The sequence below is a fragment of the Nyctibius grandis genome, chromosome 18, assembly GCF_013368605.1.
Source record: "Nyctibius grandis isolate bNycGra1 chromosome 18, bNycGra1.pri, whole genome shotgun sequence".
Classification (NCBI taxonomy): Eukaryota; Metazoa; Chordata; class Aves; order Nyctibiiformes; family Nyctibiidae; genus Nyctibius; species Nyctibius grandis.
In genome coordinates, this window is record NC_090675.1 from 1,206,014 (window position 1) to 1,228,193 (window position 22,180).

Below are 22,180 nucleotides of genomic sequence, written 5' to 3' on the forward strand. Positions count from 1 at the left end.
TGGCCTTTTAGCGCCAGCATTTGGAGGGGGAAAGGGAGGCTAATGAGCCACAGGCCTTGTCTCAAGCCAGGGTATTATGATGGGGAAAAAATCTAGAGGGAGAAATTTGGCCCCACATAAAAAGGGGTCACCTGGGAAGTCTCTGGAAGGGATGAGGCAGCTGTGTTGGTTTTAGGTCTGCCCCAGGGAGGGCAAGAAGTCCAGGCCATTCTCTGACCCAGCCGAGGAGTCCCGGGAGGAACGGCCCTGGAGAAAGCGGATGATTTTGTCGATTGTGGCCTCCTGGTACTCGTGGGACCACCTGTGTTCGAGGGGAAAATTTGATTTAATTTTTCCATTGTGTGAGGTGCCACAAGATAGCTCAGTTCTTTAGGGCCAGGAGCCAGAGACCCCCTTCCTCCACACCAGCTCTCTAGGAGCTCCCCTTTTCCCCATGGAAAACGGAGGAACACTGGACGGTGCAGGAAAGCCCCTTCCCCTGTGCCCGGCCAGGCTGGAGGGCCACGAGCGGGTTGGGATGCCAGCCCAGGGCGCTGCTGCACGGAGGGGAAGCAGGAGGCGAGAGGAACCCAGGTGAGGTGTGGAACCTGCCAGCATCGCTCCTGGCTGGGGGTATGAGGGTGGGCAACGGGGTGGGGAGCTCTGCTACCCAGAGGAGCCCCGAGCACAAAACCAGCAGAAGGGTCATGGTGGGGACCTTTTCTCCCTTCATGCTGTGGAGTGCATGAAGTGACCCACCTCTCCTTTGGACTGTTCTGCCTCCCTCATCTGTTTCTCCCAATCGCCTTGTGCTCTTTGCTACTGCTTATGCAAGCCAGGTGTTGAGGAACCCCATGGCACAGGTTCCTCTTACTTACTTGATACCATTAAATTTCAGGACAGCCCTCATGTCCTTGGGAAGTGTTTCTGGGTCCGGCCACTCAAAATGGTCTGTAACAGGTACAATGTTCTTTCCAGAGTTCAGGGCTGTCACAATCTCCTGTGGGAACGTGCAATGGCCCGTGTCAGCCCATCGCCAGCCCCTTCCTGCTCCAACATCCACCAAGCTCCCACCTGGTGGCATCTCCTACCTTGTGCACCCAGTCCTTGCACTCGGGGTCTCCCATGCATTTATCCAGTGCGTTCGGCGAGAGGACCAGCACAAAATTGCGGGCGCTCATGACGCTCTGGACCAGCTTGTCCTCGAACTTCCCTGCCTCCAGCTTCTCCACGTCGATGAACACGCTGAAGCCGTGCAGCTGCAAGTGGACTTTCAGCAGGCTGGTGGCGAGAGGAGACAGCACCCTGAGAGCCGCTGCCAGTGCCTGGGTGTCCCACCGTGTCGGCCAGGGTGTGGTGAGACAGAGGAGCAGCGAAGGGGCTCCCACAGAGGATGGCACGGTCCCTGGGACGCCAGCCCAGCCTGCTTACAGGTGTGTGGGCCCACGCAGAAAACAGGGAGCAGGACATTAACTCCCCGCTGTCACCCCCTCCAGCCCTACGAGCACAGCGTGAAAAAGGGTAAGTCAGTGTCAGGGGGACAGGGTGGCAGTGACGGGACCAAGGATTAACCTGTCCCCCACGCAGCTTTTGGCACACGCTGTCCCCACTTGCACTGCAGCTTTTGGCAACCTCCTCCCCGCTTCAGCCTCCAGCTCTCCCTTTCTCACGAGGCAGCCGGCTCCACGTTCTGCCCACAACTGCTCACCAGCCTTCGCTCTGGGCGTGAACTCGGCACCGCATCGTTGCCTGCAGGACTCACCTGGCCAGCTGCGACCCGGTGCTCCTCCGGTAGCTGATAAATACATCGGTCCCATCAGATGCAGTTTGCAGCGTTATAGGGGAGTGAAGCATTTCTAGGCAGAGCAAACAGCAACCAACATTTAGAAACACTCAACAGCTCATCCCGAACCACCCTGGATCCTCGCCCCCACCCGCCTGCTCCAGCACACCCCTCGCAGCCGTGAGGATGCGGACGCGGTGGAAACCCGTGTTGATGTGACAGTCCTCCTGCAGCTGCTGCTCCGTCACCCGGTGCAAGAAGTTGCGGTTGATGCCGCACGTCAGCAGGTTGTACGTGTACTGACGGAACTTGGGGTCGATGCCGCCCAGCCAGTCGGCCAGGTTGCTGCGGTCGCAGGTGGAATAGTTGGCGAAGGTCTTCAGCTCGGTCAGCTCCCGGAAAAACCTGGCAGAGAAACAAATGAAAGCGTGGAGCGGGGAGGGGAGGCTGCTGGGCCAGACAGGACCTGGAGACATGTGGTTCCACGTCTTTTATAGGCGCAGGAGCTACACACCATGGTGAAGGATGAGCTAAAGGAATAGAAAAAGAGAAGAACCACTGCGTGACTGTGCGTTGGTCCTCAGGACACGGAGGTATGAGGAGCTGGGCTAAGGGGGAAGCAGCTCGGGTAAGTTCCCATCTTTCTGGGTAACTTGCAGGATCCCACCTCCCCTGTGCCATAGGTGGCCTCTCCCCATCCCACACCTCTCCCGTGCATTGGCCCCATTGCAGGAATCCCTCTGGGATTGCATACTGCACTGGAAGAGCCCTGGCAGTCCGGGTCTGGCATTTTGAGGATCTCTGTTTTTGTCTTTGCAAGAAGGGAAAGGCACAGACCTTTTCCCTGGCTCTGCTGCTGTGGTGATGACCATGAGAGAAGCCACCATGCCCTGGTGCCCGTTCTACCTTTTCCGAGTGATGCTGGAGTCCATCCTCAAATCCTCCTGCAGCTCCTCCTCCGTCAGCCTCAGGAGAATGTCCCCATCCACCTGATGGTCCTGCCAAGAGAAATCCAGGCTGGAAAGGTCCCAGGAAAAGATGTTGGGTGAGAAGCTTACACTTCTGCTGCAAGATGGGACAAAAGGGCCCATCCAGGTGCCCCTGCCCGGCATGCAGCCCTACCAGGAAGCTCTGGCAGTATTTGTTGAATCCGATCTGCTGCAGCCACGTCTGCACCTCGCAGGGCTTCCAGTTGGGAACCGTGGGCAGGATGCGCCGAGGAACCTCCTCCCCTATCATGCGCAGCACCTTTTTGGCCAGGGAGGAGGTGGTGCTGCTGGTGGAGTAGCACACTATCCTCTTCAGGCTCTGCGTAGCTCCAATGTCACTGAAAATCTGGGGACACAAAGGGAGGAGACACCACTTTGCTTTCCCTCCTCCTCCCCACCACCTGTGCCGGGCCAGCTGAGGACCAGGGGACTTGGTGAGCTCATAGGGGAGCACAAGACACCAAGATGCAGTTGTGGCACCCCTTCCCTTTTGCATCTCCTTCCTTCAGGCCAACCTACCCTTTACCTTTGTTTTCTTCTGCCTGGTTTTGATGGCAGCCTCCGTGCAGAGGTAGAAGGCAGCGATGCACTGTGCTTCCAGCCGCGAGCTGTCCAGTAAGGGCACCAGCCGCTGCAGGTCGTCCGCTGTCCTGCCCTGGCTGTTGTCGCTGCTGCCCAACATCTCGCAGGCGAACTGCTCCGGATCCAGCGAGGCGATGAACGGCTCCACCAGAGCCAGCGTCCCCGAGCGCTCCACCTCCTTCTCGATTTCTTTGTTGGTGGCCAGCACCGTGATGGCCAGGCACGCGTGCAGGCGGATCAGTTCATCGTCTCTGGAGAACACTAGTGGAAAAAGCCACTCCGCCGTCCTCTTCTCGATCATCAGGCGCTGGTTGGCCTGCCCGCCGTACATGGCACAGTTGGCCAAGGCCATGGCGCAGTGCCGCAGCACGATGGGGTCCGTCCAGCGGCACCAGTAGAGGATGGCATCCAGGCCTCCATCAGAGATGAGCTGGAAACAGGTCTCCTCGGTGTGTTTGAACATGTGCTCCAGGATACCGGAGACGCTCTGCGCCAGCTGGGGAACATCTCGCTCCTTGGCTAAGTTCAGAATCACCCCCAGACCGATCCGAGCGATCCGATCCCTGCAGGAAGGAGAGGCACAGGCAGGTGAGGGGCAGACGGCCACGCAGGGAGTGAGAACAGTGACTGGTGTGTGAACACCCCCGGTGCTTCGGTGGCATTTGCCCCATGACAGCCAGATGTTTCCCTGTAGGACGCGGCTGCCAGATGTGCTGTCAGGCTGCGATGCAGTGAGATGCAACAGGCTGGTGTAAGAACCTGTCTGGGTCTGATGGAAGAGCTTGTGATGGGACAGGACATGGGGTGCAAAGCCCAGGAGCACCACGCCAGAGGCTCTCACGCTCGAGGTAAGATGCACACAGCAATTAACAGCGCAGGGTAGGCTAATGCCAGGCTAGAAACACACCTGCTTAGTCAGTTTTGCTGGGGGTGTGTGAGCTGCTGCATATTTGGGGGTGAAAACTTCGTTTGTCCCTCACCAGTGCTGTCCTCTGGCTGCTCTCCAGATCGGTGCCAAGCCCAGGGCAGGGATTTCACCCCTGCCTGAGCAGCCACACAGAACTGGCCACGGGGATCTGCCTGTCCTGGGATGGTGCCGTGGAGGTGGCTTGGAGGAAAGCTGTTTATTTCCCCAATCCTGTGCTCTTCTAGAAGAGGACAGCAAGAGGCTGGGGGCAGGTGGCCAAGGGCCACCAGCTGCTGCTCGGCCATAGCTGGCCTTGGGAGCCCCGTGCTGCAAGGATGGTCTTAAAATGACACCATGGGGCTGTGCCCTAAAAGCACAGAGTGAGGAAGGGGGAAATGATGGGCTCTTGGCTGCCCTCCCATGAGCTTGCCGGGGGGGAGGGGGCAGCTCCTTCCCTGACCGTAGGAGTGACCCGTTTGGTGCCGTGATGGAGCTGCGCTGGTGGGATGCCCCATGCCGTGCTGCTCGGGAGGGCGGTGGCACGTTTGGCCCCCAGCCACGGTGGGGGCGAAGGCACACGGGCCTCTCTGCGCTGGCAGGAGGGAAGAGCATTTCTGGGAAGCCTGTGGCCCGCATGGCTCACGCTGACCTTGGGGTGGGTTTGGCAGCAAACACTGTGGAAAGCTCTGGAAAAAAAAATGCCCTCAGCCTGGGACTGGCTCCGAGCCCAGGCTCGGCCACGGAGCTGGATGACAGACACAGCCCTGCCAGGTCCACGGCTCCCCGCAGCCGCGGGACAGAGCCAGGACCGGTGCAGCGCCCGGCTAAGCATTGCTGCTGCTGCGCACGGGGGCTGGGAGAGATCTCTAAGCCAGAGGCTCGGACCCAGGGGGGGGACCCTACACCTCCCTGCCGTCACTCGGAGGTTGGTGGGTCAGGCTGTGGGGAGCGAGGGGCTGGGGGCCCACGGCTGCTCCAAGACCCTGGCCCATGAACTGCTCCTGGGGCAGAGACGGTGACTCCTGCAGCTGCTTTCTCTTGCCAGGAAGCTAAGTGCTGAACTTAGACCGTGCCAGTGATGTTCCCTGGGATTAATTCCACTCTAATGGACTTTCCTGATTTAGCTGTTACTCCTTTTTGCCTGGAGCAAGACTATAAACTGTGGCCAGTCTTCCTCCACGCGCGCCCAAAGCCCTGGCTGGGGCCAGCTGGGCTCAGGCGCACCGAGGGAGAGCGGAGCTGTTTGCCTGCGGGGTCCCAGGAGGGAAAGGCCTAATCCTGACCCTGCTCGTGGCAGGTATACAGCTCTCGCCTGTCCTGGGGTGCAACACACACATCTCCAGCCTCTGAGCTAAGGGCCACGGGCTGGGGGGCTCCGAGGGCCACTGACCGGCCAGCCCCCTCCTTATGGCCTCAATCCAGCCCTGATCAGCATCAGAAAGTCTCTGGGAACCAGCTTTGTCCTCCTGCTCCTGCTGTGGCTATGGCTAATGGGGAGTCGTGTCTCATCCTTGGGGTCAGATGCTCTGGGCCAGCCAACCCGACCCAGCTCAGCCACAAAGGGTGTCTTGGGTGGCCCCAGGCTGAGGGTGGCTCATGAGGACACCCTGACCCTCACCAGCATCCCGTGAGCTGGGGCTGGTCCTCCTCCCTCCAGCTGTGGGGGGGGGGGGGGCAGGTTTTGCCATTGCCTGGGCGTAACCAGCAAGTGGGGGACCCCTCTGTGCCAGTGCTGGGTGTGGGGGGACACGGTGTGGAGCTGAGGGGGTTTGATGCTCCGGGAGCACCCAGAGCAGGGAAATTTGAGGAGGTGGTGGTGGGATGGGTGGAGGAAATCCCTGCTGTGCCGGGGAGGGGGGAGCTCTTTGCAGACTCACCTATTTTCTGCTACCAGGATCTGCTCCAGGAGTTTCCCCGCCTGGCACTTGGTCTCCAGCTCTGCCGTGTACAGCAGGTTGAGCAGCAGGTCCAGGCCCCCCTCCAGACGGATCACGTCGCACAGCACTTTGGCCACGTCCCTCCCTAGCGTGGGCATCCCCCAGGCTTCCTCCACCAGCTGGAAGATCTCGGCGATGGCCCTCCTGAGCTCCGCAGGGCCGGCCGCCTGCTTGGCACGGGCGATGGCCTGGTGCAGGTTGGGCAGGATGCGGTCCAGGGCTGCCCGCACGTCGGTGTTCACCCCAGGGGAAACCTCCCGGCGGTCCCTGGAGCTGCCCCCGCCCGCCCAGCTGCCCGCCTGGCTCACGCACTCGGGTACCACCAGCCTCTCCGCACCCGCCATGGCGAAGAACCGGCACAGTTTGTGGAGGGAGACGAGCAGGGTGAGCACCATCGGCATCTCCTAGCGCAGCATCCTCGGTCAGCTGCCCACCAGGAGCACCCAGGCAGGGCCACCACACGCCTTGGGGGACCCGAGGTGGTCGGAGGGGAGGCACAGGAGGGGGCACGGAGCTGGCCGGGGGTCCGGGCGCAGGGCTCTGCTGCCGGCTCCCTCTCCCCTCCCTGCCCTGCTGGGGTGCAGAGCTGGAAGCGGTGGCTGGAGCCGCCTTCCCAGAGCCAGGCTCAGCATCTCTGGTCCTCAGGGGCTGATGTCACCCCGCGCAGGCGCCGCCTCTCCAAGGAGGGGCTCATCTCTGGGCAGCAGCATCTCCCCCTCCTCGCTGCAGATGCTCTGGCAGCCCCCCAGCCCCCTCCTTCCTTCCAGCCTGAGCTGGGGCTTGTCCCGCTGTCCCCATAGCCCATGTCCCCCCCCTCGCCCCAGCTGCTGTAGAGCCCGTGGTCACCCCCCCAGCAGGCAGGGACCCCCACAGCAGGCAGGGACCCCCACGCTGCTTTGCAGCAGGTCTCCCCAGGACCCTCTGTGACCGGTGAAGGGGGCAGAGGGTGGAAATAAAGGGCCAGGCACAGCAGTGGCCATGGCCGTGGTCACGGGGTGGCTGTGGCCATCCTGGCACTGCGTTTTGAACCCATTTGGTACCAGTGCAGGGGGGTAAATGGGTCCCTTGGCATGGTGGAAATTAAGAGCAGCTCTTCTGGGTGGGCTCGGGATTTGCATGATAAAAGAGTGAGCAGCAGCAGCCTGGGCCCCTTTTATTTTCTTTTTTCCAGGCCAGGCGTGCTCAGGGCAGAAATGCTTTGGACACTTCTTGGCTGTGTTGGGAGGAGCAGCTGAAATCCTTGGCTCCAAAGCCAGGCTGTTGCCGGCTCAGACTGAGACTTAAATTCAAGTTGATGTTTTGATGCCACAGACTCGCTTTTAATCCTCTCTGAATCCACTACGCAGGGACAGACAGAGGAAAGGGCCATCAGCTCGCAGCGAGGGACGGCAAACAAGGCGACCCAAGAGGCGCAGACCTGCAGGAGAGGCTCAGCACGAAACCAGTAAGGATTTTCCTGACAAATTGTCATTAACTGGAGGTAATGATATGGGCTGGTGCGATGCAGCACAGCAGAGGGGTTTGCTGCCTCGAAGGAGGCTGCTGCTTGTGGCAGGCAGAATTCAAACCATTCCCTTAGGCTTGTCCTGACAAGCCCAGAGAGATGAGCTTGGCTTTGCTTTAGTTTTGCTTTGCTTTGCTCTTTGAGCGGGGTTCCCAGCCTTGCCCTGGGGGATCAGCCCCCAGCGCCTGAGCTCTCCTCCCTGGCTCTGCTCAGCCCTCGGCTGCAGGGGCTGCCCAGGGCACTGTTACCCAAACCAGCCCTCTCCTGGGCTCTCCTCCTGCCCCAGTCCTCTCCTGGGCTCTCCTCCTGCCCCAGCCCTCTCCCAGGGTCTCCTCCTGCCACGCTTTGAGCATGGTGGCTGGGGAAGGGCTCGCCAAGCCTTTCAGATCTGGTGGTCAAGAGCCTGGAGCAGCAGGAGGGAGCTTTGTCTTGGCTGATCAGCAAAAGCAGCTCAGACGCTGCCCAGCCCTTCTCGCCCCCCAGCCTCCCCCAAGCCTGCGCCCCCTCAGCGCGCTGGTCCCCCAGGCTCCGTTCGACAGGGACGGGACGAAGCTTTAGCGCAACGCTGGGCCGGTGCGTGCGCCTGGGGACGATGCCAGCGCTGCCATAGCTGAGGCCAGGGGGCAAGGAGGGGGGGTGACGTGGCTGCAGGAGAAGTCCTGCCCCAACAGCCCACGTCTGGTGGCTGCCCTGAGCTCACTGGGGCTTTCCAGGTGGAAATGCCTTGCTCAACACCAAATCAAAGCTCTTCCCAGCAAGGTCAGGAGCAGCCGATGCCGGGAACCGCCTGTGTCTGAGCTGGCAGAGGTGAGGCCCCTGGAGAAGTGGGCACCCTGCTCGGCTTCATCTCTCCCCAAATCTTCCATCACTTATTAAAGCCCAGAGCCGCGCTGCTCCTGCCCCAGGGCCGGGAGGGACCCCACGGGGCTCCTGCCCCAGCAGCGCCGAGGCAGCGGGACAGCCTCAGGCAGTATCTCTGTAGCCTCTTGTGCGTTTGCTCCTTGCCCCTGATTAAATAAACATCCCCGAGTTATCAGGAGCTGCTGAAAGAGCTGACTCAACATTAATTAGTAACCAAAAATATTGGTCAGAAAGGGAATGATGGGAGCAAAATACACAGGCTTTTGTTTGCCTACCGCAGTGAAAGTGCAGAGGGCTCCCGCGCTCCCTCCCGGCCGCTCACCCCTGGCCCCTGGTCCCCTGTGAAGAGGTGGCACCTGCCCTGTCCCGAGCCCCCCATGCTTTGGGACTCCCCAGGTCTGCTCCCAGCCTTGCTGACATCAAGAAAGCTGAAATCCCCAGAGCAAGTCCTCCAAAACGGTGACATTTTGGGCAAGCACAAGCCCAGGGCTTTTCCCTTTGTCCTCTGAGCACCGCTCCCTTGTCCCCTCTCATTAGGGTCCCCTCTCATTAGACACAGAGGCTGGGAGCTTTCACACCATGAGTTTCACTATGAAATAAATGTGGCAGGACCTCAAATTAATTCCTGGCTCTGGCCTGCTGTCCCCTCCCTGCTCTCTGAACCAGTGCCCGGCCCTTGGAGCTCCCTGCACCCGTGGGGAGCCCTGTCCCCCACCAAACGCAGCCAGCTCGGCGTGGGATGCTGGGTGGGAGAGCATCTCTGCCCCTTCCCCCTCTGCTCTGACCTTGGCCTGTTTGTTTTCTCCCGCCGGGGCAGGCTGAGCAAACAGTGGGTGCCAGGGCTCCGGCCGCAGCCCTGCTCCAGCCCGCACACTCGCAGGAGGGCTGCGCTCCCGGCCGCGCAGGATGAGGCTGCTCTTCCCGGCCCTCGTGCTGGCCCTGCTCGCCACCACCCGTGCTGCTGAAGGTGAGCCAGCTCCGTGCCTGCTGCCTCCCGCCTGCAACCGGGGTGGGGATGGAGCGAATATGGCTCCATGGAGGGGCTGGGGAGCCTGGGAAGGGCGAGGAGGGGACCAGGTGGTGGCCATGGCCACTGGCCACGTTGGCTACACCTCGCAGCGTGGGGAGAAGGCAAGCAAGGCGGCACACGGGTGTCAGTGGTGCCTGGGCAAACCCCTGGGGACTGCCAGCGTGGAGCTGGGACCCTGGCACAGCCTGGTCCGTGGCTCCCATCCCAGCGGGACCTGGGGGGGAGTGGGGAGAGGTGCCGCTGTAGCCCTGGGGATGGGGGTGCCCATGGAGAGGTGGGGTCCCCTCCATCCGGGCCATGCCCGCGTGTGCTTTCCCCCCTGGGGCTGGGCTCAGGGGGAGCTCCCAGCCCCGCTGCCCACCCTGGGTGCCTCCTCCCGCGCTGACCGCCGGCTCCTGCAGACTCCTGCGTGGGCCGCTGCGATTATGGCTTTGACTCGAAGTTCAAGTGCCAGTGTGACACCCTCTGCGTGTACTACCAGAGCTGCTGCAGCGACTACTCCACCGTCTGCAAAGCCAAAGGTACCGGCCCTGCAGCCACTCTCCCAGCCGGGGCAGAGGCTGCCGGGGTGGCCGCGGGTGCCCGACACCGCAGGGGCTCAGGGGGGGTCCGTGCCAGGTCAGCTCTGCACCCACCGTGTCCGCAGGGTGAAGGCAGTGTCAGGGTTTGGTGCTCAGGGTGCTGCAGCACCGGGGTTTGGAGCTGGCTCGCTGCCACCCGCAGCGTGGGGTCCCGGGGTCCGTGTAAATCCGTATTGCCCAGGAGCAAGCGGCTCCCACACCCAGACCCCGTGGGAGATGCCCGGGGACCAGCGTGCTCCCTCCCGCAGTGACCCGGGGAGATGTGTTCGCCTTGCCGGAGGACGACTACGTCGACTACAACCTCACTGTCGAGTTGGGCACGGTCGAGAACACCGAGGCAGCCCCCACAGAGCTGCCCACGTCCCTGCTGCCGGCAGAACCCACGCTGGAGAGCGAGCTGGGCCCCGAGGAGACGCTGACGGAGGTGCCCGTGGTGGAGGTGCCTGTGGTGGAGGTGCCCAGCACCACGCCGGATGGGTTTGAGGAGCCCGAGGAGCTGTGCAGCAGGAAACCTTTTGACGCCTTCACTGACCTGAAGAACGGCTCCCTTTACGCTTTCCGAGGTACCTCACAGAGCTTACTGGGCGCATGGGACGCGCCGTCACCCCGTGCTGGGGGCTGCTGTCCCTCCAGCTGCTCCCACCTCCCCTCTCTCCCCAGGGAAGTATTTCTACGAGCTGGACGAGAGGAGCGTACGGCCCGGCTACCCCAAGCTCATCAGTGACGTCTGGGGCATCGAGGGCCCCATCGACGCAGCCTTCACACGCATCAACTGCCAGGGCAAGACTTACCTGTTCAAGGTGAGCTGGAGAGGGCTGGGGGTGCTCCTGGGGCAGCCAACACAGCCCCCCCACCCCACCCTGGCACCCTCCACGCATGCACGCACACAGCAGCTGCCAGCTCTCCCCAAACCCCACAGCTGCCCGGGACCCCAGGCAGCCGCAGCCTCACCACGGGGCTTTCCAGCATCCACTTGCCCCCCCCGGAAGACCCATGCCTGGGGGATGCTGCACCCACCCTCTGACCCCCTCCCCGTCCTGCACCCCCCAGGGCAGCCAGTACTGGCGCTTTGACGACGGAGCCCTGGACCCCGGGTACCCACGCAACATCTCCGAGGGCTTCGAAGGCATCCCGGACAGCATCGACGCGGCCTTCGCCCTCCCCGCGCACAGCTACCGTGGCAACGAGAGGGTCTATTTCTTCAAGGGTGAGGGACGCAGCCCCCCCCCCGCTCCCAGGCAGAGCCTGGCACCAGCAGCCGTGGGCAGGACACCCCTCGACCTACTGCGTGTCCCCCCACTAAAGCCCTGCGCATCCTCTCCTAGACAAGTACTACTGGTCCTACGACTTCGCCTACCAGCCCACGCAGGCCGACTGCGAGAAGTCCTCCCCCTCCGCCGTGTTCAACCACTACGCCTTCATGAACCGTGACAGCTGGGAGGATGTCTTCCTCATCCTCTTCGGTGGCAGGATGAGTAAGAGCTGGGCCAGCCCTGGGGCAAAGGGCTGGTGGGTGCCAACATAGCCCGCAGTGATGGGGTGCAGGCACCCAGGGAGGAGGGAGCGATGCCTGGGGGTGCGGGCAGGCTGGATGAGCCGCCGTGCTGGGCAGGAGCCCAGGCTATGCACAAGAACCCCCCAAGGCCACAGCTGCATCTCCCACAGCATCCCAAATCCCGCTGCATCTCCCACAGCATCCCAAATCCTGCTGCATCTCCCACAGCATCCCAAATCCCACCCTCTGCAGCCCATATGCCCCCGCACTACCAAGCCCATCACCAGCCACCTCACACCGCAGCATCGCTGCTGGGGTCTGTTTATTCCCAGTGGAGCTGGAGATGCTGTAGGAAAAACCGCAGCCCTGGGGCAAGAGAAATGAAAGGTGGAGAGGAGGAGAAGGGGGCTCAGCAGCACGGGGCTGATGCCAGCCAACGGTTGGGCAAGGGGCTGCTCCTGGCTCTGCCTGGCCTGCGTCCCCATCCAGGCTGGGATCCTTTGGAGCATCCCTGCGGGTCTCAGAGCAGGTGCTGGGGGGCTGCCTGTGGGGCTGGGCTCAGTTCAGCCCTGTCCATCGCTGCCCCCCTCACTCGCCCTCCGCCCCTTTGCCAGCTGGGGCGAGCAGCCCCCGGTACATCAGCAGAGACTGGCGGGGGCTGCCCAGCCGCCTGGATGCCGCCATGGCCGGCAGGATCTATGTGGCCTCGCACCAGCCCCGCAGGAGGAAGTCTCGCCGACAGCGCAAGAGGTACAAGAGCCACCGGTCACTGAATTTGGGTTTCTGGAGCTGGCTGCACAACGACTCGGAGTCTGCGGGCATCGAAAGCGACGGGCTGTCGGGCTCCCAGTGCGAAACCCTCCAGAGCGTCTACTTCTTCGTAGGAGGTGAGCCTGGGGTGGCAGGAGCTGGGAGAGACGCGGGCTGCCGGGGCAGGGGGAGGTCTCCTCTCGCTCTGCGGCATCCCCGAGCTCTGGGACGCTGTGGGAAGGTGCCCAGGGCTGGCAGGGAGGGCTGGCAGGGAGGGCTGGCAGGGAGGGCTGGCAGGGAGGGCTGGCAGCTCCATGCGGCTCGGCGGCCCTGACAGCCATCTCCCCTTGCTCCCAGACAAGTACTACCGCGTCAACCTGCGCACCAAGCGCGTGGACCTGGTGCGGCCCCGCTACCCCCGCTCCATCGCCCAGTACTGGCTGGACTGCCCGCAGCCCGGGGAGGAGAGCACCTGAGGGGCCCCGCCGGAGCCGCCCGGCAGCGCAGCCCCCAGCTAGATAGAAATAAACCGTGAGGGCTGGAGAGCCCCGTCCGTCTGTCCGTCCCGTACTCCTGCGCGGTCCGAGGTCCCCGGGCCCCCGAGGGCTGCGGTCGTCCTCCCAGGTGCAATAACTGTGCGTGGGCTGTGCCAGGTCCCCGCTGCTGGCCCGGTCCACGGCGCGGCTGCGGCTGCTCAGATCTGCTCTGCCAGCCAGGCCAGGGCCTCTTCCCACGGCGGGAGAGGGACGGTGCCGGCGGCTGCCAGCCGGGAGCCAGCGGGGTCAGGTCCGCAGCCCCATGCATGAGCGGCTGGGCTCGGGGTGGGTGCCCATCCCCGAGGGGATGGCACTGCCCGGCCTCCCCCCACTGCCCTGCTCACCTCTCGGCTCTGGCGATCCCGGCCACGGTGGTGCCGAAGGGATGACCTCAGGGCTGGGACAGCGCTCGGGGCCGGGCAGCTCCTGGGGGAGCGGGTGCCGCTGAGACGAGCTCCGGCTCCTGCCTCGGCTCCTGCCATGAGGACACATGAACAGACCCCGACCCACTGCCCCACCGCCCCGAGGGGATGCCCAGGGGGGTGGCCTCAGGCCCCGGCTCTCACCGCTTCCCCGGGGGCAGCTGGGGGGGTCCGGGGAGCTGACGGGAGCCGGGCAGAGCCGCGTCCTCCTGGCCGGGTGGCAGGACACCGGCGCTTCCCTCGGGGGGAACGGGCTGGGGTGCGGGGGGCCCTGGAAGCACCTGGGGGTGAGCAAGAGCGGTCAGGCTGCTGTGCCACGCTGTGCCATCCCCTCCAGAGACCCCCCAGGGCTGTACCTGGGACATGATGGCATCGGCCGGTCTGGGGCAGCCGGGGCGGCCAGAGGCGGGTGGCAGCTTCTGCAAGAGGGGACAGCAGTGGGTCTGTGTGTCCTCACGCTGCGGTGGGCACAGCCCTGCAGGAGGGTGCCCATGGAGCCCAGGGCCCCCCACGCTCACCGGCAGCCGGGGGCCGGAGGTGGGTGTCACGTCGGGCTGCCAGAGCCTCGCAGGGTGGCCAGGGGGGACTCGGGGGGTGCGGGCACTCCGCAGCGGGGGCTGGCTGTCACAGGAGCTGCGGGTGGCTCCGTGAGATGGGCCAGCTGGGATGTCACCTCTGGGGTCTGGGGACAGCCAGGGCTGCCTGGGGAGCAGCGAGGGAGCAGGGCAGGGCATTGGCAGCCTCCAGCAAAGCTCGGAGCCCTGCCCAGCCCCAGGGAGTCTCTGCGGTGGCTCTGGCTGTGCCACCAGCCCCTTGAGCCCCTGCCCGTGGGTCCTGCCCGTGCCCCCAGTACCTCAGCTGCTCGTTCTCCACCACGAAGTCCCGCAGGAGGCCGTAGAGGCTGGGCCAGGCTGGGGCTCCCTCCGACGGGAGCTGCCCTTCGAGGGGGGAGCGACACAGCCCTGCGGGGCTGTACCTGCCTCCCCAGCCCGGCCATGCCCCCGCCTTCGAGGGGGTCCCTGGGACCTCTGTGCTCCTCATCGGCACCCTGGGCAGGCACAGCTGCTGGCGCAGGGAGAGGTTTTCTAGCTGCAGGGCACGGATTTCTTCCTCCAAGGTTTGCAGCAGCTTCTCCCGGGACACCTGGGAGCACAAGGGGGTGGCTCAGGGGGGTCCCAGCAGCGGCACAAAGCACCCTGCCCGCAGCCCCTGCCTGCTGTACCCTGTTGGCCAGGGGTCTGGTGGTGACCCTCCGGGCCCGGCTGGCGTAGTGCAGCGTGCTCAGCGTCTCCGAGAGGCAGCGCGAGGACGGGGAGACGCAGGCGACCTGCCGACGAGGAAGAGCTGCAGGTGAGCTGCCAGCCAGGGGGTCACCCATCCCCCTCCAGCCTTCCCCTCCACGGGGTGAGGCCCTGTCCCCCTGCGGCTTCGTGCACCCCTGCCCAGCCTCCTCCGTGCACGTACCATCAGGGTGACGCCTGAGCCGCCCAGGGAGCGGGCCAGTAGCCTGGTGAGCTTGCTGTCCCGGTAAGGGATGTGCGTCCGCTTCCCGCGGGGTTTGGCCAACAGAGAGATGCAGTGTCCTGCCAGAGGACAAGCCACAGGGTGCAACGGCGCTCTGACGGGGACCAGCAGCTCGTGCTCCCATGAGGGGGGTCCCCCTGACTCTTACCCAGTGCCAGGAGGCTGCGGTTGATGTTATTGGCCTCCACGCAGAGCTCCCCGCTGGAGCCGGTCTCCTTCACCCGCTCGCTGCCAGCCAGGTCCACGAAGCACAGCGTGCCCTGCTTGCTGGGGCAGGCGCTGGGCTGGGGCACCCGCATTGGGGGGGGGTCATGCTGTGGCCCCCCCTAACCCTTCCCCACGGCCCACAGCAGCATCCCACCCCCTGGGTCTGGGATCAGGCTCCCTGCTCCTCGCCCCAGCCCCACCAACGTGTCCGTGGGGAGGAGGCCATGACCACCCACCCTGGGGCTGTTTGCACCCCCATGAAGAGCCCTGCCCGCCCCCCCCCAGCCCTCCCTGTGCCCGGAGCAGGATGTGCGCTCACCGCCCGGCTGCGGACGTGGATGGTGAGAAGAGCGTGGCTGCGGCTCGAGTGCCTGTTGAGGGCGTGCGCCGAGGTCTGTCGCCTCTGGGATCCTGCCAGGGCGGGGGGGATTGAGAGCTGCAGCGGGACACGACACCCCACGCCCCAGCACAGCACCCACTGCCCACCCCCTGCCAGACACGAGCCTGGCTGGGCTCTGCAGCAGGACAGGGCACTGCCCCTCTTGGCTGCCATTGGAGCTCCACCAGTCCTGGGGATGGTCTGCGGGGGGCTGAGCCCCCCCATACTGGGTCTGGCACCCCCTGAACATGCCCCAGCCCTGCGCCTGTGGCTCAGCACCTTGCAGGAGCAGGTCAGTGATGGCCTCCAGGCTCTCGAAGTCCACGCTGAGCTGGTTCTCCACATAGAAGCCGCGGGTTTTGCTCCACCGCAGGGGCAGGGCACATGGTGGCCCCGGGCTCAGCAGGTCCCTGACCTGGGGGGTACAGCGGAGGGGAGGCACCGGGGGAGCGGGGTGCCAGCGGGGCTGGGCTGGGTGGCCAGGTGGGCGCTTACCTGCTCGTTGTAGATCTCCAGGTAGGAAGCACTGAGAGCCAGGCCAGGGCCGCAGCTCCGGCTCTGCTCCAGGAGGCAGGCGAAGGACCTCTGCATGAGCCCCAGCAGCCCCGGGGCTGCCGGCTGGGCCTCGCTCTGTGGAGACGCCGCGAGGGCAAGCAGTCATGTTGCTTCGGCACCCACTGCCTCCCCCCACCCCAACGCCCACGACCGGGCGAGAAGAGCCTGTCCCACTGTCAGGATCAGGTCAGGTGGGGGGGACGGTGTTGTACCTGGGCGAGGGGTCCCATCAGGGTGTAGGTCTTCCCTGAGCCGGTCTGCCCGAAGGCAAAGACAGTGCAGGAGAAGCTGGGGAAGATACTGAGCCTCAGGCATGGCCCCAGGCGGTGGCACAGGGATGCCATCTCCCGGCATGGCCCGGGCAATGCAGACCCGCCGGCGAGGCCTGGATGGGTGCAGGGTGGGCTGCAGGGCTGGGGTCCGTGGGGGGGCTCACTGGGACTCACCCATCTATCGCCAGCTCCACCAGCTGCCTCATCCCACTGCCTTCGAACACGGCCTCCTGCGAGGCGCCCGCGTCGAACACGGCGCTGAACCCGAATGTGGCATCGTGCCTGGCCGCGCTCACCTGGGCATGGGGACGGTGGTGGCTCAGGGGGTGCCGCAGCCCCCCACCCCGGACCCCAGCGCTCAGGGGAGGTGGCACTTACGTGGATGGTGCCGTCGCCGAGGCTGTGCACAACCCGCCGGTCACCTCGCCGCGTCTCTGTGCAGGTTAGTGGCCGGACCCTAATGGTGGGGGGGGTGTGGACAGGGACACAGAGGTGTCGCTGCGTGGGGACCCCAGAGAGCCCCGCTGTGTCCCTGCCCTAGGCAGGAGGGGCCCCGCTGCGTCCCCGAGCCCGCCACGTCCCCCCCCTTACCTCAGCACCACTCTCAGGCGCGTCTCCCTGCCCACCACGGGGCCCTCCCGCTCCTCTCCGGGGCTCCTTTGGGGAACAGAGGGCAGAGGGGTGGTGGGTGCCCCCAGCTGGGGCACCTGCCCGCAGGCACCCCGGGGGCTGGGGCAAAGGGGCCCACGCTCACACTGTGCTTGTGCCATCCTCCCATCCCCGCTGTGCCCCAGGGCCTGGCAGGGGACAGTGTGCAATGTCCCCCCATGTCCCCGCAGAGGGCCCCTCCTGTCCCCCCCGTCCGCAGCCTTTCTGGGGTGCCAGCCCCCCGCCAGCTGCCCAGGCGGCTGCATCAGCCGGGTGGGCACTGCCCAGGCCCAGCCTGCTCCAGGACGGGGTGGCCTCTGTCCCCTCCGGGTCCCCACCGACTTACGGTCTCTCCTGGCCCCGTGGCAGCGTTTTGGGCCGCGCACCCGGCTGGGGCTCCCAGCCCCGCTCCCCCTGCGGCTCCATTCGCCCCCCCAGCACCCCCCGCTCGGGGTGCCCGCAGCACCCGGCCGGTCCCGGCAGGAGCCACCGCCCGCCGGCCCGGGCCGCCCCGCACGACAGGTACCACCGCTCCGGTTAAACATTGACCGGCGCCGGCCCCGCGGGAGAGCGGCCGCGGCGGGGGGCGAGGGGGAGGGACAGGGGGTGGCTCGTCGGCCTGGGGAGCCGGGGAGGGGGCGCCGGGGACCCCGGCACCTGCTGGGGGGTCCCTGATCCACCGCCCCCTCCCCCCGAGCCCTGCGATCCTCACGGGCCCCACCGTGCCCCGACGGCAGCGGAGGCGGGGGGGGAAGACCAGTACGGGCAGCTGGTGGGTTTACTGGTCCCCAGGGGTGTTGGGGGGAGAGTCCCCGAGGAGCCGGGGCGCTGCCGTCGGGGGGTGCGGAGCGGGGACCGGGCCGGGAGCCGCCGGGGAAGGGCTGGGGGGGGGCAGCGCCGCCCGCTCGGGGCGGTCCCAGCCCGCCGGGGGGGTCGGGGGGGATAAAAGCCGGGGCGGCGGCGGCGGGGCCGGGGTACCGGGCAGGATGAGCGCGGCCCCGGGCACCTCCCGCGCCCCCCAGCCGCTGCTCCGCTTCCCCGACGGGGCGGGCGGGCCGGCGGCGGAGGGGGGCTGCGCCCCGGGGCCGTACCCGTGCCCCTACCCCTGCCCGTGCCCGGGGGGGCCGCGGAAGCGGCGGCGGACCACCTTCAGCCGGGGGCAGCTGTGGGAGCTGGAGCGGGCCTTCGCCGCCGTGCCCTACCCGGACATCGCCACCCGGGAGCGCCTGGCCGAGCTCACGCAGCTGCCCGAGGCCAAGATCCAGGTGAGTGCGAGCGGGACCCACCCCCCCGTCCCTCCCGGGGCCGGGACCCCCCCCCTCCTCCGCGGGGCCGCCCCGTCGGGCCGTCGCCGGTATCTCACAGTGTCCCCCCCCGCTCCACACGACCCAGGTCTGGTTCCAGAACCGCCGCGCCCGCAGGATCCGCAGCGCCAAACCGGAGCCGCCGCCGCCGCCCCCCGGGGAGCGGGGTCCCCCCGCGGTACCCCCCGACGGCACCACCCCGGGCCCAGCCCCTGCTCTGCCTCCGCCGGGAGCCCGCAGCCCGGCTCGGGGCCTGCCCACCTCGCTGGGCTCCATCTCTGACCTCATCTACAGCGCAGCCATCACCAACCTGGGCGAGCCGTAGCCATGGCAGGGACCCCCCGGCACCCCCCTGGCACCAGGACGACACCACCCTGCTTAGCACTGTGATTTCATTAAGGTGTCCCAAAGGTCCCGAGGATGTCATCCAATATCCTAAATGCTGGGGCGGCCGTGGCGGGGCCCGTTCCCCCTCCCCAGCCCCCTAATACCGACTAATCTTTTGGGGAAAAAAAAAAAAAAAATACCTTAATCCGAGGCCGTATCCACGGATGATTGTGGCGCGGCCGCCCCTAATCCGCAGGCACGTTCCCAGGTGCCGGCAGATCTCCCCGTATCGGATATTAAAGCGTGTTTGCAGAGGGGCTTAGCTGCCATCAGAGCATTAATCACCGTGTCTGGCCCTGGCAGGGTGCCCACCCGGCAGGTGTCTGGGGCCACAGGGTCTGGCAGTGCCAGCCTCGCCACCCCCTCCCCACCGCGGGTGCACCGAGCTGGCACCGCTCTCAGCTCCGTGGCACCCAAGAAGCCCCCAGGCTCTGTGTTGAGGTGCTTCCCCTCGCTACGCAGAGAAGCCGGGCACTTTGCTGGCAGCCAAAGGGTGAGGACGCCGAGGTGCTGCAGACAAAGCTGAGCCGGGTGCCAACCCCACTGTGGCCTCTCCTGAACGGATCTGCGTGGAGGGGGAAAGGGCTCGTCCCCAAACATGAGCTGGGGCAGGTGCCGCCACCTGAGTCACAAGGGAATAACGCTCCCGAGGGAGCGGGCAGGAGCGGCGAGGGCAGGCGAAGGGTTTTGGCAGGAGCAGGATGCAGGATGGAGGAGAGGGAAGATTTCACAGCTCTCTGAGGTGTCTTTTAGGCGCCAGGTTGGCGTTCTGCCTAGCAATGGATGTCTCCCGACAGGCAGGAAGAAGGTTGCAAACACACAATGTTATTTATTTCCAGGCTAAAAGGACAGTGACTTCACAGGAGAAGGGGACCGGCGGGAGCTAAGGCCCCTCTCTGTGCTGGGGTGGTGAGTCCACAGCTCTTCCCTCTCCTGTTCTGCAGCTGTGGGGTGTTTAATCCATGATCCATTTCAGGAACGTTAAGGAGTGGGAAGCAAAGGATGAGGCCTGAGGAATGCAGCAGCCTTTAACGACTCCTGGGGAGGGCAAAAGCCTCCAGCACGATGGCCGCAGTTCACAGGGACGCGTGTGATCATAGTTTCCCAAGGTCCCCTTCGAGGGCCCGCACCATTACATACAGCTCGGCCAAGCCAACCACCGAGGCCACAATTACCGCTGACAGGACGCGCTGGGGACACAAAAAGAGAGACAAGTGACCCTGTGTGTGCCTGGAGCTGCTGCTCCTGCCCGGCCGGCACAGGGTGCGCCGCAGGCGTGCTCCGAGCCCACGGGCCCACTCACCGCCGCGGTCTCCACGAAGATGTACTGGCTGCCCAGGTACGTGCAGGCGAAGGCGGTCACCACGGTGACAATGAAGTTGAGTACAGTGATGACAACGGCTCGAACAGAGCGAACTGGAGAGAAGGGGGAGAGACGATTGCGCTCTTAGGTAAGGTTGGGAGAGCAGGGCCGGGGACAAGCTGTCATCCTGCTAACGGAGCCGCCTGTGCCTGCCTCAGCGGGCTACAGGAACACCCGAGGATTCACACGCTTTATGCCTCCAGAAATATTTCTAAGAACAAATAGGCGGCTGCCCCTTCACTTGAGGAACGCTTTTGTGCATTAAAACCTGGTGAGCTACTCGGAGAGGGAAGGGCTGGCTGACGCCAACAGCTAGCGATGCGACCGTGACCGACCCGTGGGTACGCCCTGTCGGCAGGACAGGCAGCCACTCACCTTGCCTCCCAAATTCAGCCAACGTCCCGTTCTTCTCCTAAAAGAAAGGGTTAAAACAACTTGTGATCGGTTGTATTTTAACGTTAACTGCCTAATAAAAGCAACACCAATGCCCTGCCCTGTCCCTAAGACTCAGAAGTTCAGGGAGCTGCTGCTGGGGGGCCCTGGCAGCGGGCGGGTGGGCTGTGGGGGAGCAGCAGTTCCACAGCGCCCGGGTTTCTCTGGGTGTTTCCTTGTGGTCTGATTGAGGGACATTGAGAAGGGATCGTTTCTATCCAACACACTTCTCAGAACGTGAGCATTTTCTTGCATGTGGGTTCTCTGCTGCAGGTTTGTCTTTTAACAGAGACACTAAAGGGTGTCACCTTGTCACCCGTGTTCACGCAGCCGGTAAGAACTAAATGCTGTAAAGCTCTTTGTCCCATCATTGGATGTGGTTACACAATTTCAAACACCAGTAACACAGCAGGAGGCAGGGAAGAATGTGACGAGCACACAAATACGGGAATACTCCTCTGCTTCTCTGTTGTTTGAAGGGAACGCTGCTGCTGTTACTACCCAGCTCTGCTAAAACCACCCTGGCTGATAGACGAAGTGGCTAAGCTTGACAGAGAGCAAAGCAGATCTTCCCACGACAGGAGGATACGTGCAGGGACTTAACCACACGGGGACACCAGCGTGGAGGAGGGATAGGCAGGACGGGATCAGGAGGAATGCCAGCAGGAAGGGACGCTGGCTTGTCCGAACAGTCACCGTGCCAAAAGATCTCAGCTCTTCCTCAGAATGAATGTGTGCCCAAATACAACCCTGGTTTTTCAGCTTTTACCTTGCCATGAATGATCTCATTTTAAAACTATGATGAAAATGTAACTGTTCAGAAAAAGGCAGCACAGATGCTCCCAGTAAAACATTTACCGTAGTTACTCAGTTTCCCAGATCAAAACCTGAGATCTCTGGCACAGTGAGCTGCTCCCAACAGCCAGTCTCTCTTCTACTGCACCATCCTGACAGCCCTGTCCCACATCTGCCCACGACACCCTATCTCTTGTCCCCGTGCACTGACAGTGTGCACTCCTCGAGTCCCTGCCGCCACTCCCCTGTGCTGTGCTCACTCCCTGGGGCAGATTTCCTTCGCTGTCAGGTCGCTAACGGCTGCGCTTTGTTGGAATGAATCCTGCCAGCAGGCAATGCAGGAGGCCCCTCACCTGGCCGGTGATGTTGCGGGTCATCCGTCGGTACGCCTCGTTGGCCAGCTTGGCCTTTATCTGCTCCAGCCGGGCCACCAGCTCGGGGTTCTGGGGGAAGGGCAGAGCCACCGTTAGGACCAGGGGCCGCCGCCGTCTCCCGCGGCCCGTGCCCGGCCCTCACCTACCCGCGGCGGCACCGGCACCTCGGGGAAGTGGATCTCGCAGCCTTCCAGGAGCTCGTATAGGTACAGCGGGTACCCTGCGGGTGGGGGACGGGACGGTTAACGGCGGCCCGGCCGGTCGCGGCCCGTGGCGCCAGGGCCGGCGCGGCCTACCTGCCTCCCGCAGCGCAGCGTGCAGCCTCCGCAGCAGGCTGAAGGGCACCAGGGCACCCTCGGAGGCCAGTGCCGCTGCCAGGTCGGCCCGCAGGCCGGCGGGCAGCCCCGCCAGCTCGCCACCCTCCACCGCCCGCCGCAGCCGCCGCCCGGCCCGCATCGCCGACGCCATCTTGCCCGGCCGCCATCGCCTAGGCGACACGGAGAGCCATAGAGCGCGGCGGCGGGCTAGAGCGGCGCCGCCCGCCCCGCGGGGGCCGCCGGGAAGCGGAGGGGGCCGCGCGGTGC

At 64.7% G+C, this 22,180-nt stretch overlaps 5 protein-coding genes across 5 annotated transcripts; 2 read left to right on the forward strand and 3 right to left on the reverse strand.

Annotated features, from left to right (window-relative positions):
* Nucleotides 1-171: 171 nt before the first annotated feature.
* Nucleotides 172-6,578, reverse strand: SARM1 (sterile alpha and TIR motif containing 1). Its single transcript, XM_068415851.1, has 9 exons — nt 6,118-6,578; nt 3,278-3,896; nt 2,885-3,097; nt 2,669-2,760; nt 1,932-2,167; nt 1,742-1,835; nt 1,071-1,260; nt 858-979; nt 172-301 (listed from the first exon to the last, which is right to left on the reverse strand). Exons 1-9 carry the CDS (start codon nt 6,576-6,578, stop codon nt 172-174), a joined length of 2,157 nt encoding a protein of 718 aa, XP_068271952.1.
* Nucleotides 6,579-9,412: 2,834 nt separating this feature from the next.
* VTN (vitronectin) lies at nt 9,413-12,943 on the forward strand. Its single transcript, XM_068415847.1, has 8 exons — nt 9,413-9,509; nt 9,974-10,093; nt 10,402-10,716; nt 10,814-10,953; nt 11,204-11,360; nt 11,479-11,628; nt 12,263-12,535; nt 12,756-12,943. Exons 1-8 carry the CDS (start codon nt 9,449-9,451, stop codon nt 12,872-12,874), a joined length of 1,335 nt encoding a protein of 444 aa, XP_068271948.1. The 5' UTR covers nt 9,413-9,448; the 3' UTR covers nt 12,875-12,943.
* Nucleotides 12,944-13,092: 149 nt separating this feature from the next.
* KIF12 (kinesin family member 12) lies at nt 13,093-17,486 on the reverse strand. Its single transcript, XM_068415897.1, is given in 20 exon segments — nt 13,093-13,157; nt 13,279-13,409; nt 13,501-13,637; nt 13,713-13,775; nt 13,875-14,058; nt 14,210-14,499; nt 14,579-14,683; nt 14,821-14,939; nt 15,029-15,164; nt 15,407-15,498; nt 15,694-15,718; nt 15,720-15,881; nt 15,962-16,096; nt 16,234-16,309; nt 16,468-16,589; nt 16,672-16,750; nt 16,885-16,950; nt 17,288-17,376; nt 17,378-17,422; nt 17,424-17,486. Coding segments are annotated over 20 exon segments (2,184 nt in total).
* A 441-nt stretch (nt 17,487-17,927) lies between these two features.
* SEBOX (SEBOX homeobox) lies at nt 17,928-18,570 on the forward strand. The gene is made up of 2 exons (XM_068415339.1): nt 17,928-18,206; nt 18,334-18,570. The coding sequence occupies exons 1-2, from the start codon at nt 17,928-17,930 to the stop codon at nt 18,568-18,570; spliced, it is 516 nt and encodes a 171-aa protein (XP_068271440.1).
* An 866-nt stretch (nt 18,571-19,436) lies between these two features.
* On the reverse strand, nt 19,437-22,110 carry TMEM199 (transmembrane protein 199). Its single transcript, XM_068415836.1, has 6 exons — nt 21,893-22,110; nt 21,743-21,816; nt 21,576-21,665; nt 20,371-20,407; nt 19,936-20,048; nt 19,437-19,822 (listed from the first exon to the last, which is right to left on the reverse strand). The coding sequence occupies exons 1-6, from the start codon at nt 22,062-22,064 to the stop codon at nt 19,727-19,729; spliced, it is 582 nt and encodes a 193-aa protein (XP_068271937.1). The 5' UTR covers nt 22,065-22,110; the 3' UTR covers nt 19,437-19,726.
* Nucleotides 22,111-22,180: the final 70 nt, after the last annotated feature.

Coding starts and splice junctions, on each gene's coding strand:
- SARM1 (XM_068415851.1), bottom strand. CDS start 6,578: ATGCCGATGGTGCTCACCCTGCTCGTCTCCCTCCACAAACTGTGCCGG. Junction 980..1,070: donor GCAAGGACTGGGTGCACAAG/GTAGGAGATGCC, acceptor ACGTTCCCACAG/GAGATTGTGACAGCCCTGAA. Junction 302..857: donor CTGAAATTTAATGGTATCAA/GTAAGTAAGAGG, acceptor CCTCGAACACAG/GTGGTCCCACGAGTACCAGG.
- VTN (XM_068415847.1), top strand. CDS start 9,449: ATGAGGCTGCTCTTCCCGGCCCTCGTGCTGGCCCTGCTCGCCACCACC. Junction 10,717..10,813: donor CTCCCTTTACGCTTTCCGAG/GTACCTCACAGA, acceptor CTCTCTCCCCAG/GGAAGTATTTCTACGAGCTG. Junction 11,361..11,478: donor GAGGGTCTATTTCTTCAAGG/GTGAGGGACGCA, acceptor ATCCTCTCCTAG/ACAAGTACTACTGGTCCTAC.
- SEBOX (XM_068415339.1), top strand. CDS start 17,928: ATGAGCGCGGCCCCGGGCACCTCCCGCGCCCCCCAGCCGCTGCTCCGC. Junction 18,207..18,333: donor TGCCCGAGGCCAAGATCCAG/GTGAGTGCGAGC, acceptor CACACGACCCAG/GTCTGGTTCCAGAACCGCCG.
- TMEM199 (XM_068415836.1), bottom strand. CDS start 22,064: ATGGCGTCGGCGATGCGGGCCGGGCGGCGGCTGCGGCGGGCGGTGGAG. Junction 20,049..20,370: donor GGCTGAATTTGGGAGGCAAG/GTGAGTGGCTGC, acceptor CCTTCTCTCCAG/TTCGCTCTGTTCGAGCCGTT. Junction 19,823..19,935: donor TCTTCGTGGAGACCGCGGCG/GTGAGTGGGCCC, acceptor TTGTGTCCCCAG/CGCGTCCTGTCAGCGGTAAT.